The sequence below is a fragment of the Amphiura filiformis genome, chromosome 16 (assembly GCF_039555335.1).
Source record: "Amphiura filiformis chromosome 16, Afil_fr2py, whole genome shotgun sequence".
Lineage (NCBI taxonomy): Eukaryota > Metazoa > Echinodermata > Ophiuroidea > Amphilepidida > Amphiuridae > Amphiura > Amphiura filiformis.
Genome location: NC_092643.1, coordinates 11,585,001 through 11,602,431, shown reverse-complemented (window position 1 = coordinate 11,602,431; position 17,431 = coordinate 11,585,001). Strand labels below are relative to the sequence as shown.

Sequence of the window (17,431 nt, the reverse complement as noted above, 5' to 3'; positions counted from 1 at the left end):
GCCAGCAGAAGCAATCATGATTATTGATGTCGGAAATACTGAATGCTAAGTAAGGTTACTTTAATACTGAATTTTGTTGTCAATTTCAATTATTCATATGGTAGTTGAACAGCCATTACTGTCAGCTGATCAGGAAGTTGAGTCAAATTGTTGGTCCATCTCAAATAATAACTGAGAAAAGTGTATGGTCAACAAATATTGGCAACAACATTTGGTGAGTGTTGAAAATTTGAATTCATTTATCCATATCTTTGGTCTGGCTATGAAAAATACTTGTATTGCCCGCATCAGTAGGGATTTTCTTTCTAAATTTAAGTAAAGAATACGTCTCGAGTAAATTGCTAGTACTTGTTTTGCTACTTAAGGTCCAAGGGCATCTAGATGTAAGATGGTAATATTGGATGAAGTTTTAATTTGATATATACAAGTATATTGTATATTTCAATTAACTGAAAAAGTCAAAATGGTTGCCTAGAGCTTGTCACACAAGAGTGGGGGAAAGGCTAAAGCCCCAAATGTTCTGCTTTATGAATGTCAAATTTTGCTTTCTTCTGCTTTGTACATTTTGCAATTTTCAAAATTTTTCCTTTTTTCACAAAAAGCTTTGATTTTTACATGATGTAGAATCTACATTTATGGTAAAACATTGTTTAATATGTTACATTTTTAAGCTGATTTTAATAAATAGGCCTATATCATTTTATTGATAAGATTGCTCATTATGATTATTTTAATTTTTTGTGGGGTTTTGGTATTTTTTTATTCTCTCTTTATCAAAACTTCATTTTCTGCTTATCATTGTAAATCTGCTTTTTTCGCGAAAAATCCGCAATTAGGGAAGGCCCCATCCCAACTGCAAACACCACAATCAGCTCTTACTTCTTGAACTTGGGTAAGGGAGTAATTGTGGAAGATATTTTGCCAGCAAGAATCTTATTCTGATAAATTCTGTGCAAAATCCAATGATTCAAACCCATAACACCCTCTTAAAAGCAGCATCATCTCTCAACCAACATCCAGTTTCGACTGATGAGTGTACACATTACCATAAGAAACCGCTGCTAGGAGAAGTTTAAACAACAAATACCTCCCTACTTCAATTTCTCCTGGGCAGTGTTTACATTCTGTGATTCTACTCATTGCATCATGCACAGCTAAAAGGAGCCTGTTTCATCAAGACAATAGATGCTGCCTCCTGTTCATGCTCAATTTATTTCATCAAATTTTGTCAATATTTGTTGGCATTAAATTCAAAACCTGATACTACTTGACAAAACTCGCATCAATCTTATTGAACGGGTCTCAGCAAAAACTCCCAATTTCTCCAAAATCACAAATTAGCATTTCTACTTTTACTCGTTTTGTTTCCAGTTTACAACTTATTCTTTTATTAAAGACATACTTTCCTCCGGGACTTTCCTCTCCCACTATCCAAATACTAATTACTATTGCACTATTCCATCTCAAATTCATCCACCCTCTATTGAAGATTTGGCTTCAAATGAGTAAATTTTGGTTAGAATTCCAAAATCTTCCTCAGAGGGGGTGTGGATTCTATATGAAATAGCCCATTACAGTCCTTACATAACTGGGTATTGTTTATCAGGGACAATCTGTGCAGCTCAGTGGTTAGAGCACTTGCCCGTCAAGCGAGAGGTCTGGGGTTCAAATCCCTGCACAGACATGTATGCCCAGAGTTTTTTCTCCGATTTATCTCCATGTTATGTTTCCATTGTAATTTCATATTTAATTGTGCTAGTGTGCGATGTGTGATTCTTCTGTCCCCAGTATATTGATGCAAAGAATAACAATTGAGCATCATTAATTTGATTTTGTGCGCTAGTTTGTAATGTTTGAATGTTTTATATTCCTGTGTATGATGAGTAAGCCTCTTCCCTTGTTTGTAAACAATCTTAGTAATGTGCAAGATTTTCCATATGTATGTACATTGTACAAGATCTCATAAACTGTATTTTGAAAGAGAGAAAATGAGGACATTGTTAGGATGAGGCTGCTAATCTCAACATCATCCCGAAATATATTACGAGTATTCGCTAATCAATGATTTATTCACTTCAATCAAAACAAAATAATCTACAAAGAGCAGCATTTGCACTTTGAACTTTTCATCTTCGTCTTGTTTTACAGCGCCTGTTTATGAAGACTTTAACTGATACTAAAATAAACTCAGCCTTAGGTGTGCTTCTATTGATACTGCGTGTGATGACGTATGCGTAGATTTCATTGCACGGAAAACTAAGAATATATGCCAAGTGTTATTATAGCTACGTCAACACTCCAAACTACTATAGAGGAAATTAAGTCGTCATACTAATTCTTAGTAAATGTTGTTGTTAAAATGTGATTATTTCTAAGTATTTTTGGAACTTAAATTGTTTATTTTGAGTTATTTTGAGAAAGAATTTGATGGCTAAGTATAAGTATAATTATGTGTTCTGATTGCAATTGAATAATATGTATGTAGCACTACATATTTTCCTCAGAATTTCAAAGAATTTGTTTCTCAATATATTTACAAGTACATATGCACAACAGATTGTACACTGAATGGAAACATGGTGAACAAAACAAGACTGTAGATTGAAAATTGGTGTCAGGTCAGCCAACTTGTTGATAGCAAAGTAAGCCAGGAGCTTCATTTCAGTTCATGGAAGCAGTATTTTTACAGAAGGGCTCCATCTTATTTTAAAGAGATACTAACCTTTTTCTATGACTTAACATGTTTCTCAATGGGTAAAAGAGCTTTTATCTTCCATAATTTCCAAATTGCTTATTTTTATACCCAAAAAGTACAGAATTTACAAGTTTATACATGCCTGCAATGTTTTACCTTACATATACATTGACCTTTAGTTTTAAAGTGCAGGAAGTTATGTGCAGATTAGAGACACTTTGTGAAACAAATGCAACTCCATGCTAACTATTGCAAGTTCTCAACATTTTGAACATACATGTATTTTCATGCAAATTCATACATAGGGAAGCAATTAAGTACACAAGCATACATCCAATAAAATGCACAAATCAAACCTTGAACAAATAATGAAATAATAAGGAAGAACAGATGATTAATTGTGTTTTCAACTGATTGAGTGTCCCAGGTTAAAGAAGAAATAAAACAAACAAACAAACAAAATAAATAATGAAAACATGCATAGGGGCTGTTTCACAAAACGTGCCATTTTACAGTCAGCACAAATAAGGTAGCAGTTCATATATCATGACCTTAAAGCCGAAGTGAGGGTTGATTTCAAATCTCACAAGGACCATAATGATGGCAAGGATGTTTTCTTTAATTTGAGATATCAGTGATGGCAAATGATGCAGATATCACCAAGTTATGAAACTAAAACAGATTCAAAAGTTGCACCCCTATTGGTTTGTGCACTTGACAATGACCTTATTCAACATTTTCTATCGTGGTAACGGACAATGGGCTTGCTACGGTAAATGTTAGCCATGTTGACGGAAATTGAAAACTCACAACATCAGACATGCCAACTTTGAAATCCAGATTTCTGTACTCAGAAGAACAAAAAAGCTGTATTTTGCACCCTAAAACCGTATTTTTTAAATATGTACCTTTTGCATACCTGCCAACTCCAGAAACTCCATAAGTAGAACACATAATTGAGAGGGAGCACTTGTGCGACCGAGCACATAACCCCGGGTCCAGGGGCCCACTTTACAAATTTGCAATCAAATTTGGCAATACCAAAGAACCATTCCATCAAAGTAATAAATCAATACAGAAAGATGCTTCCTTTACGAGTTATCACTCATTGAAAGTGCTACTTTGCTATACTTTACATGGAAAGTGACCATCTTAAAGTCGTCATATTTCCTTAATTACATAACTGATCAAGCTGAATTCGAATATATGATGCACAGTTGAAAATTAATTTTAAAAGATTTGGTGACCTCAGTCGACCTTTGACCTTGTATGTGACCTTTGACCTTACAAAATTGGATAAAGTATGTAGACCAAACAAATTGGGTTTTGTTACTTCTAATGTTGTTAGAAGCATGCTTTGTTAAAACTTTCAAGTTCAGAAAATCATTGATCATCATCATCTGAATCCGCTGAATAAACAAAGTGGGAAAGCATCTTGTAGGCCTATACCGGTACATATCTTTAATGTGCATGCATGGTGCGAAAGTCGGAAGTAAAAGGAGGTCCGAAACCTTCTTGTAGGTTTATTCTTTTGCACCAATAGAGCTAAATAGTTAACTAAATACCTTCAGAAGACATAGCATTAGATGGTTAATAAAAAATATTAATGTGCATGGAAAAATCTGCAAGTCACAAGAAAATTATTTCGGAAACCATCTTGTAGGCCTATTAAATATTTCTTTAATGTGCATGCATGGTGCGAAAGTCGGAAGTAAAAGGAGGTCGGAAACCTTCTGTTATGCTTATTCTTTTGCACCAATAGAGCTAAATAGTTAACTAAATACCTTCAGAAGACATAGCATTAGGTGGTTAATAAAAAACATTAATGTGCATGAAAAATCTGCAAGTGGGAAGAAAATTATTTCGGAAAGCATCTTGTAGGCCTATTAAATATTTCTTTAATGTGCATGCATGTGCGAAAGTCGGAAGTAAAAGGAGGTCGGAAACCTTTTATGCTAAGTTCTTTTGCACCAATAGAGCTAAATAGTTAACTAAATACCTTCAGAAGACATAGCATTAGGTGGTTAATAAAAAACATTAATGTGCATGAAAAATCTGCAAGTGGGAAGAAAATTATTTCGGAAAGCATCTTGTAGGCCTATTAAATATTTCTTTAATGTGCATGCATGGTGCGAAAGTCGGAAGTAAAAGGAGGTCGGAAACCTTCTTTTATCCTTATTCTTTTGCACTAAATAGTTAACTAAATACCTTCAGAAGACCTAGCATTAGGTGGATAATAAAAAAAACATTAATGTGCATGAAAAATCTGCAAGTCGGAAGAAAATTATTTCGGAAAGCATCTTGTAGGCCTATTAAATAATAATTTTTTAATGTGCATGCATCGCCGAAAGTCCAGAGAAAAACGATGTAGGCAACCACTTTAACAGACCAAGAAAGTGCATGGTCAAATGATACCAGTAATTCAGTCGGTAGTCTAATCTTGCAGCTGTTTATCTTTTAAGACTCAACATTTTATTATTTTGGTCAAAATTCTGGAATACCGTATTTTTTTGGGGGTGACCGTACTACCGTATTTTACCGTACAAAATACCGTGTACTAGTTGGCATGTCTGCAACATGCATGATTTGAACAAACCAATAGAGTTACAACTTTTGAATTTACACCTTCCATCCATTTCAATCTCATAACCCAGTTCTTTCTGCATCATTTGCCATCGCCGATATCTCAAATGAAAGAAAACACGCATCCTTGCAGTCATTATGGTTACCTTGATTATCAAAATCAACCCTCACTTGGCTGTCAGGTCACGTTTCCCGAACTGCTACCTAATATTTACTGTGCTGACTGTATCTTGATCATGTTCAATGTAGACCATATAAAGGACGTACCATTGGATATTATCGGGGATAGCGTGGATTTTTTTTTTTTGCCTCCTTTGAGGGCAAATTTCTTTTCTCCGAGTTAGGTAGGGAAATTTTTTAACTCATCAGTGAGGCAATTTATTTTCGTCTCACTAGTGGGCAATTTTTTTTTTCAAAAAACTCCCTTGTCCCCCCATAATATCTAATGGTGCGTCCCTAAAACCCGATTGAATCTGATTGTAAATCTTCATGAAACAGACGCCAAAACAAGTCATTACTATGCAATATGCACTCCGGAACTAACCCCCATTACGACTTAAATATTTAACAAAATGCAATTAAACAGGCATTTAAAGAGCATTAATACACATGCACTGATCTAAGTACAGATTCATGCTCTCATTAAACCAAGAAACTATGAAATTAACTTTGATACCTTTTGTTTCTGGATACCCCATTATAAAAACAAGATAGAGATAGAGGATAATACCATGAATTAATGGAGATTGATGAACCCATAAAGAAAAGTAAATTTCTATAATCTCAGTCAACATCTTAAAAGTGGAATACACTTATTTTCTTGCGTTTTTTTATATATCAGGTATCCAGTGGGAATATGGCAAACAGGCAAACATTTCTGATGGAGCAACTTAGCAAAGTCATCCCGGTATATGCCAGAGAAGATACCTTACACTTCCCACAATGCATTTCTTCCTTGTACTGATTTGCTAGTCAGTGCAACATGGGTACCGGGTTTGACAGTGACAAGAAATATCTCAATTGCAAGATCTGGACGAGCTTTGTTAATTCAAGTTTTGTCTCTATCGGGATACCGTAAAAACTCGATAGTTAGCATATATGTGCTTACTATATCAAGCGTTTTTAAAACATGCAAAAATGAAGTGCACCATCCACAAAAGTGTAAAGAGTTTTGAGCAAGTCATCGATACACATAGTTATATACGAACAAGTAAACCTGCAAATTTGTGTCTCGACCCCATTAGCTCAGTTGGTAAAGTGCCAGACTTTGGTACAATGTCATGTTTTCAAAAGCGCTTGATAGTAAGCACATATGCTAACTATCAAGTTTTTACGGTATGTCGCATTGAATAGCAAATCAATACAGGGAAGAAATGCATTGTGGGAAGTGTATGGTATCTTCTCTGCCAGTACGCTGCCTCCAAACCTCACATTAGTGAGACTAATGTTCATGAGGTATTGTAAAGGTAAATCTGGTAGCTACACTTTTCAATGCATCCTGGAGTACCAGAGTCTATGTAATGTTGCTGCAACATGTGTGTCAACCTACAGGCCACTGGACTTTAATTTTCATCATATTTTAAAAGGTAACAAGTAAAGAATATCAAAAAGCATAAATTGAACTGATGTACAGATTACAACAGAATCATCAGAATTTGGGGAAAAAAGTGTCCGATTTTGAGAGAATCACAAAAAATGTGTTTTGAACTATCCAAATCTTTATAAACTGAGCTCAAAAAGAAACTTATAATTTTTCACAAGGTCATATCTTGAAATCCTGTCCATCAAATTGGACCAACATTACACACAGATTTACTTCAATACTCTACTCTTAACACATGTCAGTAACCAAGCAGTTATCCAACTGACACAACAGCAAAATGCACTGACATGGGACAGCTTCCTGGACCACATTCACAGCCCAGCCCTGTTTCATGAAAAAAGTGTATGTAAAGCAGAAAGCAGCACCGTTTTATCATCTGTGCAAGGATCTTGTGTGCATTCTCACAGATTTTTTGTCCTGGGTGCCAAATGTTGGGCTGTGAAAGTGAAGGAAGTCCAGGAAGCTGTCCCATGACAGTGCATTTTTTGCTGTTGTGTCAGTTGGACAACTGCTTGGTTACTGACATGTGTTTTGAGTAGAGTATTAAGGTAATCCTGTGTGTAATTTTGGTTCATTTTGATTGACAGTACTTTAAGATATGACCTTGTGATTCACAAGTTGTAAAAAATTATAAGTTTCTTTTTGAGCTCAGTTTACTTCTTATTTTAATCATTTTATAAAAAGAAATATCATGATTCTCAATATGAACAACCTTGTCCCAGCACATCCATTTTAAAGGGGTTTTATTAAGGGGGTACTACACCCCTGTGGTAAATTTGTGACTATTTTTGCATTTTTCTCATAAAATAATAACACACTGGTAAAAAAAGTTATGTATATTATTGGGGCAAGGAATCCAATTACTACACTGGAATTTCAGTGACTCAAAACAAGCGGTTCGTTATTTATGATAAGAAAAGAGGTACATCTTAGCGGTTTTGGGTCACTGAAATTCCAGTGTAGTAATTGGATTCCTTGCCCCTATAATATACATAACTTTTGTTACCACTGTGTTATTAGTTTTTGAGAAAAATGCAAAAAATAACGAAATTTATTGAGGGGTGTAGTACCCCCTTAAGGTAGGTTGCCACTTTAACCTCTCCTCCCTGTTCCAGCAAATCAGTGTTGGCAGTGATTCCATCTCATCATGCTTGCAATGAATCAAATCTTGATTTTTAAGGGCAACTTTAAGGAAAGTCGTTTGTTTCTCACCAATATGAAAATATTTGGGACTTGATAAAAAAATATCCAGTTTTGACAGATTCACTGGATCAGCAATAAATATGTGGAAATTATTTGGTGTTGGGTTCTTTCACAAAAAAAATCCTTCCTTCCATGCAAGCACAGCGATCACAACCATACATGGTTAGTGGTTTGTGCATACTCTTCCTCTTGTTTTGTTTGTGTTACAAGATGTTACTCTGTTACATTCAGCATTCATTGTATGAGGATGTGGCACAGACTTTCTGATGCCGACTTTCTCTGTGCCTAATTTTGCTATTTTACTGTTTTGCAAGCCATCAGTACACCAATTTTTCACAAATAGCATCCAAATTGGATGCTTAATTAAGGTCAATTTTGACCAAATACGCTCAATTGGGAACATTTGGTCTCCACTGAAAACCCACTCATGGACGTACCAAAATCAATGAAAAGTGTAAGCGTTAGGATTAGAGTTATGATTAGGTTTTGGGTAAGACTTAGGGTTATATTTAGAGTTAGGATTAGGATACAGATTAGGGTTTATAACCAAATTATTGGGGTTTTGAACTGATGACTCTTCAAACTATCAATTGTAACCACATCTTGCCCCTCTTTGAAATGTTAACCATTACGCTTGTGATTTAGTGTCCTTTGGATTTTAACAGATGGTTAAGGTTTACAAATTACTAACTTCGGGAAAGCATACAACTGAGAGAATTGATCTTTTCGGTTAATCCCATAAGCCTTTGCGAATAGACTTGAGATGTCGTCAATAGACCTGAGATGTCGTCATTTGATGTCACCCCAATGTGAACATCGTTAATGCCCATTGCAAGTCGTTGTGATGTCAAATGACGACATCTTGGGTTTCACGGCAAGGAATTATTGGATTTACCGAAAAGGTCAACAGGTAACCGAAAAGGTCAAAAGGTTAATTGTCACTTCATTTGGGGGGTGGCATAGTGGTAACCTGGTTACATGGGGGTTAAGTCTTTGGGTCTAAGGAATATAGTTTGAAATCAAAATAATTCATTGAGCATGCAATGATCCAAACCCCACAACATTTGCCAAAGTGCAATTAACCAGATCAAAGAGACTAGCTGCAGCTGAATGTTCCTGCCAATACCTCTTTAACATTTTGCGAAATGTACATTGAGCAGGAAAACCTCTAATAATGTACTTGTGGCCCTTGAACATGTTTAAAACAAAACTGCCAAGAGGTTACATACATAGACCCTAGGTTAGGTTCCATGTTCAGAGGCCAATGATAGAAGATTTTTTCCTTCCCAATGATGTGGAAATTGCAAAATTACTCTGCCTTGCAGTTTTTGGGTTTTAACTACAAAAGTACATTACTTTGATACAATTTTTACAACCAAAAAGTTTTGCGATTATAACTGCATTTTTTTTTTTTTTTTCAATTTTGTAGCAATTGTAGCTTGTCTCTTTGATCTGGCCCATATGTGTTAGGTTTATATAATTGAATTGAGGCATATCATTGCAAGAAAACAAAACAAAACAAACAAGAAAAATGATACCTTTGGTTTCTTGGTATTCATCAACAAGATAGATAAACAACAAGATATATAAGTGAGTTACATCTTCAACATTTTTTCTGTGCTACATGTACAATGTGCTTTATTTTGCCTGATCTAGGGTATTCAAGTGCTACCACTCTCAAGTGACATTTTTCATAACCACTGAGAACAAGATAACAGGCATTTACATTTATTGAATACAACTTGAAGCTGTGAGTGAAAGTGTAAGTCTTTAACCATACATTGTGTATAAATCTCTAAACATTAACACTATCACAACATATTCTAGATATCACACATTATATTACAACATCTTATACTCAGGTTTTAAAACCTATATGCCTACTCTTTCTTTGTGTGAAAATTATATGTCAACAAAAATACCCAATAATTACTTCACTCTCATCCATGTCTTCTGGTAACAAACAGTAAATCTATTGGGTAATTCTAAGTCTAACAAGAGGGACACAATTTCCCCTTGAAATTTACCCATACAACATACAACCACCATAGAATGCAAGTAAGATATATAAGCTTCGGAACTGGGGATAGCTGGGGCTCAGTGCCCTCATTCAATAATTTGGGTGAGGGGGCTCAAACACCCTTCATATCCCCCCCAATACTTCCAGCTGAAGTAAAAAACTGTGATCAGGTACTGGGAAAATGGCAGTTTTGACCTATTTTTTGTCAAATTTTCTACTTTCTGAACCCCACTCAGGCAACCAGCAACAGGCCAGCAAATATGGGTTTGTTGGCCCCCATGTTGAAAATTTTACTACTGAGAAAACCATGTACATGTAGCATAGAAGAACAAGAACATCACTGTCTGTGGACATTTCTGTCTCTTTGTTTTTCAGTGTCAAACTGGTCCAAAATTTATGACCATTTGTGAGTGATCCGATCTCTTTCATGCATAGAATGAAATATTTCCCTCCTCAGAACTGGCAAAGTGGCAAAATATTTTGATTGCAAAAATGTACCATTTTAACAGCATGTTCAATGACAAACGCATCACAAGTATGAACAGTCAAGGAAAGAGAACATTCCTGTGCACTGGGACTATTCAATCCTACACATACACAGCACACAGATAAAATACTTTGACAAATCCTCCTCTTTGTCGGATACAATCCCCATTCCTTCTGGCAAAACACCAAGTTTGATTAGTGACCCACTTTACTTCTCCCTCTTCCCAGCTGAAATTATTCTCAAATCTTTTTGATTTCTGCATGTTACATTGGGTTACACATTTTAAGATTCATATCATCTCTCCAATAAGCTTGGTAACAAATATGCATATCTTTATGAGAATCATATTGAAGCTTTAATAAATTTTTGAGAATCAATTTTTCGACATGCCATATTTGAATCAATGTACCTAACAGAAGTTTGAAGCCAAGAGATCCCACGTCACTTGACAAAATGTCCAAAGTTGGTCATCTTTAACTCTCTTCACGCGGGTGTCGACTGCAGTCGACATGTTTCAAAAAAATTCAAAAATTTCAGAAATGTAAATTTTCATGACCATATTTGGAATCAGCATGAAAAATGCATTAAAATGAGTACAAACAAGCCTAGTATTGGTTCAGTAGTTCATGGCTAGCATGCAGAGTATTAATATCAGGCATGTACTATGCATATTTTCCGCCCTACTTATGATAGATGAGCAATTACTTGTTATAATTACTTGAGTCAAATATGATTTAATGTCAATGATGGCAAACTCTCACACCTCTTCTCACCAAGGGCTACACAATTTAATCATGTAAATTTCGCAAGGTGTTAGTATGCGTAATTAAATTGCCACAAAACTTGTTTCAGGTATAAGGCCCCTGGATGGAGTTCTCTGCAGTTCTGCATTCACATATTCTAACATAGTAAATGTTTTATCATAGACAGATGAAATATCAAGTGTCTTTAGTTCAATGGTGGGTGTAGGGTGATCCAAAAGCTCTATGGTGGTTGTACATGTATGGGTGATCTAAGGAAAACATTCGTTCCCACTGGCACTCATCAGATTTTATCAAGTCTAACTACAGACTACTCTATGGGGATACAGTTTTACTTGTCAATTGGACCATTCCAGATGAAATCCATACACCCCCTATGGAAGATATGACCTTAATCTTTCGCACAGGGAGTGTGAATTTCAAATGGAGCTACCCCAGTGGGGCTACGGGCTACCTGATTGAGTGACTCTGTTTAAAATTCACACTCCCTGTGTGAGAGGTTAAGGCATGTCTTCTATAGGGGGTATATGGATTTCTGGTGTAATAGCCAATTCTTAACTTAACTTAATTCTTAACTGAACTATCTGAACAGAATTTACAGAAAAAAACTTATTTTGCAAGCATTTTTATAGTTCTACAAATTTTGCTAATATTTTTAAATTTCCACAATGGCTATGAATCGAGGTGCAGGTAACCCTCAGACTGCATCCCCCAGATGCAGGGTCATCAGGAGACCCATCAAACATGTTAAAACTTTGCCCTAAACATGCTAAAGAGTCTTGGTAACATTGTATCTCCTCAATTCTTCCACAGTAACTCTTTATAGAAGTGCTGGTTCAAACCCATCAAAATGTTTTATGAAAATTTCTGTGTTATTCAATGTATATGGATAGCTATAGTTTGTTCAGCTTACAATTGGCGAAAATTATTCCTTTTTGTTACTGCATGTGTCGCAATTAAGTCCCAACTTACGCTCACGTAAATTCACATAACGCACACCAGTCACACATTATGCAACTAGCAAAAGTGCTGCGCCCAACTGCATACATATAATTCTATATTGATGTTACAAGTCTCATTTTTTGCAAATTATTAGTCGCGCAAACTATAGGCAGAGGTTGGCCAGTTCACAAGACAGTCAGAACATTACTGCAAGCCAAATTGAATTGCCAGACATTATGTTGTCAACTTGTAAATCCAACTACTCTTATATAAGATCATATTGATAGCATGTGTCTGGTCCCTGTCTCCTCTTCACTTCATTATTTATATACACACAGCTTCAAAGTGAAATTGATTTGTTTGAGCCTTTTAGTCAAGTTTGATCCTAGGCATTATTTTGTATAAATTTAAGAATTTGGCAAAAAATACAGTACATATATGAAATAAGCTTTAAATAAAAGAACAATTCATAACCTCATATATGCGGTACGTGCGATCCAATCATTTTTATTTATTTGGCTAAACGCAAACGCTGAACGCGGTCACTATTAAACAACAGTGGACCTCCCCGCCGTCAGCATAAATATTAGTAACCTCCGCGCGCTGTGTTGTGCATCGAAGAAATTGCGAGAGAGTGCTAGCCGCTGTATTTAGATTGTGCGCTACCATATTTGCACAGATTGTGATTCGCACTTCTGTTATTGGTCGTCCTGTTTTAGCCTGATCGATTTTTGGAGAGGCAAAACGTTAAAAAAATTAATTTTTGAGGAAAATTGTGTGTTATTTTGTAAAGTAAAGAGATGAAAGTGACAGTTATGAATGAGGTTAATAACTTTGCATCGGTAATATGTAGGGCATTGTGAAAAATCTAAACATTTTGCTTTAGCCCTCGGAATATCCCTCGGTTCCAAAGGCAAAATGTTTAGATTTTTCTCAAAGCCCTCCAAATAACCGATGTGCAGTTATTAACCTCTAATTATATAATTCTGCAGGTTATCCAAAGTTTAAATGAAAAATGTAGCACATTCAGCGTTATTGGTCCTGCAATAAATGTTAGGAGCCCACTGGTACAAACGGAGAAGGACATGTTTAATAACATCTTCCTTAAGGCCATAAAAAAAGTCTTACACGCCAAACCAACCCAGATTTTGTATGTTGTACAAATTTTTTAACTTTTTGTTAAATAAAATCATGTAAAATCATTGATTTGGACAGAAAATTTTTGAAAAAAAATTCAGAACATTTTCAAAAAATGTTTGCAAAAAATCATCCAAAGTTTTGCCAAATTTTCAAGCATTCTGTGATATTTTAGAGTCATTTATAGCCTCCAGAAAAAAAAAATCCCATCCGCCCGTAAAACAGGGTTGTTTTTTGTCGCCTTATGTAAAATATATTCACTTTTAGTATCCTCATTTAAAAGCTGAAAAAAGAATTAAAATACTGACAGGCACACTGCAGCATAGAAGTATACACTTTCTTTTTCAATCACCCGGATATAATTGATCAGATATGCAATCCAAGAGGCAGACGTAACCCACTTGATACTAAATACTGCTGTAATTCCTCTTCTATTGATTAAAGGGGCTTCTTGTTGTAACCGCGCAGGTGGCTTCTTTGAGTGTAACTTTTTCTTGCCTCTTCCGTTTACATTTATTTCTCCCTTTTATTCTGACGCCATTTTTGTATGCAACAACCAAACGATAAATTGTCTTCTATGACAATACATGAAAATCTACAAAAATAATGTTAAGTGAAAAAGCCCTATATCACCATGTAAAACAAATATTAACTAAAAATATTATCCTAAAAACTGAAAGACGGACAACTAAATCATCCTGCACAATTTCTTCTATTTCATTTGATCTGAAACCACTCATAGTAAAATTCCAAGAAATCTCACTTGTTTTCCATACAGTTTCAGCAATGCCTAAATTTCTCATTAGACTCATTGTGAATGCCAATAGATTTTTTGTTGGATGGAATGACGTCATCAGATGGTGAAGCCCTCTAGATCAAGATGTAAATGGTGACGAGGGGGGCATTACAACTTAGTCAAATCTACAGACAACTGATTCTGAGGGTGCAAGCCTGGAAATAAGCAGACTGGAACCAGGAGCAATTTATTTTTGAACATTGCTCCTTGTTCACTGGGATTTTACAAGCACCAGGAGCAACATTTGAAGAAACAGGAGCATCAAATGCAAAAACTGGAACCAGGAGCAATTTTCTAAAATAAATTGCTCCTGGTTCATGTAAATTTTGCAAGAACCAGGAGCAATTTGTGGCTCTACAAGGCCAAATTTGCTCCCTGCACCCGCTTATTTCCAGGCTTGTGAGGGTGTCATCATTCGGCGATGTCATTCCATCATATTCACTTCTGAGAAAGACAACAGATAGGATTGCAAACACTGTATAGAAAACAAGTTTTTCTTGGCATTTTAATATGAAAACTTTTAAATACTGTTTACGTTGTTGTTGTTGTCACCCTAGTGGCTTTCCAATATATGCGATCCAAATAATATTGTCAATTTAAGGGGGTAATACACCCCTGGCCACTTTTGTGCCTATTTTTGCATTTTTCTCAAAAATTATAGCGCATTGGTGACAAGTAAGATATGTATATTATAGGGGCAAGGACTACAACTATACTGCACTGAAAATTCAGCAACTCAAAGCAAGTAGTTATTGTCTTATTGATCAAATATTGTTTTTCCCTCATTTTTGACTGTAACTCCACAACTGTTGTCTGTGTTGAAATAAATTTCCAGCGCAGTAGTTGTAGTCCTTGCCCCTATGATATACATATCGTACTTGTCACCAATGTGCTACAATTTGTGAGAAAAATGCAAAAATAGGCACAAATTGAGCAGGGGTGTAGTACCCCCTTAACAGACTACAATAAGCTGAAAATCCTGCCAATATTGGATGTGTAGCCCGATGAGTAGATCCAGAGATGTGAACAGAATTGGGTTGCTGACACAAATGAAATGCAAAAATAAATAAAATCATGCATTCTTTCAACTGTAGGTAGAGCAACTCCAAAACCACAGGCATGAAAACTAGTCTTGAAAAAAAAAACACTGAAAACCATGGTTTTTTTTGGATTTGATTCAGAAATAGGCTGAAAAACACTGGGAAAAAAAACCCCGCTGAAATCAGCTAAAACGCTGAAAATTTTCAAGCCCGAAATCAAATTTAGCGGATGGCAAACAACTCATTTTGTTTTACCATGTCACATTAATGACAACTGGAAAAGCAGCCCATTGTTATAATGTTCACCGCAATGTTTGGACAACTCAGGTAACCAAAATACCCTGAAGGAGTCATGATTTATTGCCCGAGATGCAAAATTTAGGATATTAAAAATTTTCTCTCCTCCCAATATCAAGCTTCTTTCCCATTTAAAATACAGAAACATCCGTCACCCTAGAGTAAATTTTGTAATACAAAATAATGATAATTATTACATAAAGTTACCTCATTTGTTAACTCCTCAGCATTTCTTTTCATAAATTATTAATGCAAAATTTGTGATATTTTAACAAAATGCTTGCAAAATTAAGTTTCTTTCTAGTAAATTTTAATAGAATCATTACTTGCCCAATAGTACATTTCACAGTCTAAAATATGTGATGATTTTTAAAAACAAATTTATACAAAATTACCTGATGTGATAATCCTTCAGCGTCTCTCTTCATATGCTCAGGTGATGGAACATCGCTCTCTAAAAGCAACAAATAGGGTAGAATAAATCAAATTAGTCCCAAACAGAAATGTTTGGTAGACTCATAACCGGTGCGATCTTACCTTTCCGATGTTGATTAAGATACTTCTTGCATCGATCCCGAGATGCGGAAAAACCAATAGTCATTTTGTCCCACATAAATGAATAAATAACAAAACCCCGATCCCCGGTGGACTCACCCAAAAGGTGACGTCACACCATATGATAAATCCCTTATCCGACTTGGGATCCCCTACCGGACCAAACTTGTAGGGGTGGCGGGGTCGGGATAATCAACATCGGAAAGGTAAGATCGCACGGTTATGAGTCTACCAAACATTTCTGTTTGGGACTAGACTCAGTACACCGGTCGATCTTACCGTTCGATGTTGATTAAGATACTCTTGCATCAACATCTGAAAGATCGATCTAGCAAGTAACCGGCGGATGGAGGTACAAGATTGGTCAGCATCTGATCAGGGATCGGGAGCGGTAACGATGGTTTTCGCGAGGTCAGAAAATATTTTCCCCCAGCGGTCGGGAAACAAAAAAGACCACGCGATCACAGACATAAACCTCCTTACTTAATAAGTTTGGTGGTTAAGAATAGCGACACTGGTTCTTACCATGCTGAGTATTCTGTATAGTCTGAAAACCTGGTACCCGTACACCACCGTATTATGATCGCCCGAACAATGTCCCGGTAAACCTCCCGCCCGTCTCTGATTACTAACGTAAACGGAAGTATCGTAGAGAAGGCGAAGGTGGCTTCGGGACACCGCCTGCTAGATCTCCTCAAGGGACAACCGAACGGTATACCCAAGATGATGAGATAGCTAGGTGTCGAGTGGGTCGTGGGGACGCTTGAAACCTTCGCGATCCCGGACCCCACCAACACCTGGACCAGCCATTGCGACAGCGGCTGGACCGAAAGGCTCTGTAAGGGTGATGAATGCGGTCGTGAGTCCCTCGCAAGGCTTGTGTTCGGAAGAAATAGTGCTGCAGCGCCTTATCGGACACCCCAGCCTATCTTTGGCTCCAGCCGAACCTTGCCCAACCCTGGGGATTGGAGAGGGACGAATGTCGGTATGCACCGCGCCCGTTCGTAGTCACGAGAACAGAGCGTCGAAACAGTGTCGCTCCAGTGTTTGTGAACACGGAAGCTAACCTCGAGACCGTGTGCAACTCAGCACAGCCGTCCAGAAGCAAACGCCAAACCGGAAAGCCATCTTGAGAGTTACGTATTTAAGCGTCGCTTTTGACGGAAGGTCAAAAGGGTGACCCTTAAAGTAATCTAAGACTGTGTTGGGATCCCTTAGGAGGATCACTCTCCTTTTTGGTAGACACTCGTTGAACATACCGTCGGCGTAGACTAATAAGGTAACCATCGGCTATGATAGTCGACCCGTCTCG

The 17,431-nt window shown here is 36.6% G+C and overlaps 1 protein-coding gene across 1 annotated transcript in view; it reads right to left on the bottom strand.

The window, feature by feature from the left end:
• Positions 1-17,431, bottom strand: part of LOC140135567 (RAB11-binding protein RELCH homolog) — an 80,247-nt gene that overhangs the window by 39,808 nt on the left and 23,008 nt on the right. The window contains exon 3 of the mRNA XM_072157106.1: positions 15,960-16,018. Within this exon, the coding sequence (XP_072013207.1) occupies positions 15,960-16,018 (59 nt within the window). The remainder of the gene's footprint in view (positions 1-15,959; positions 16,019-17,431) is intronic.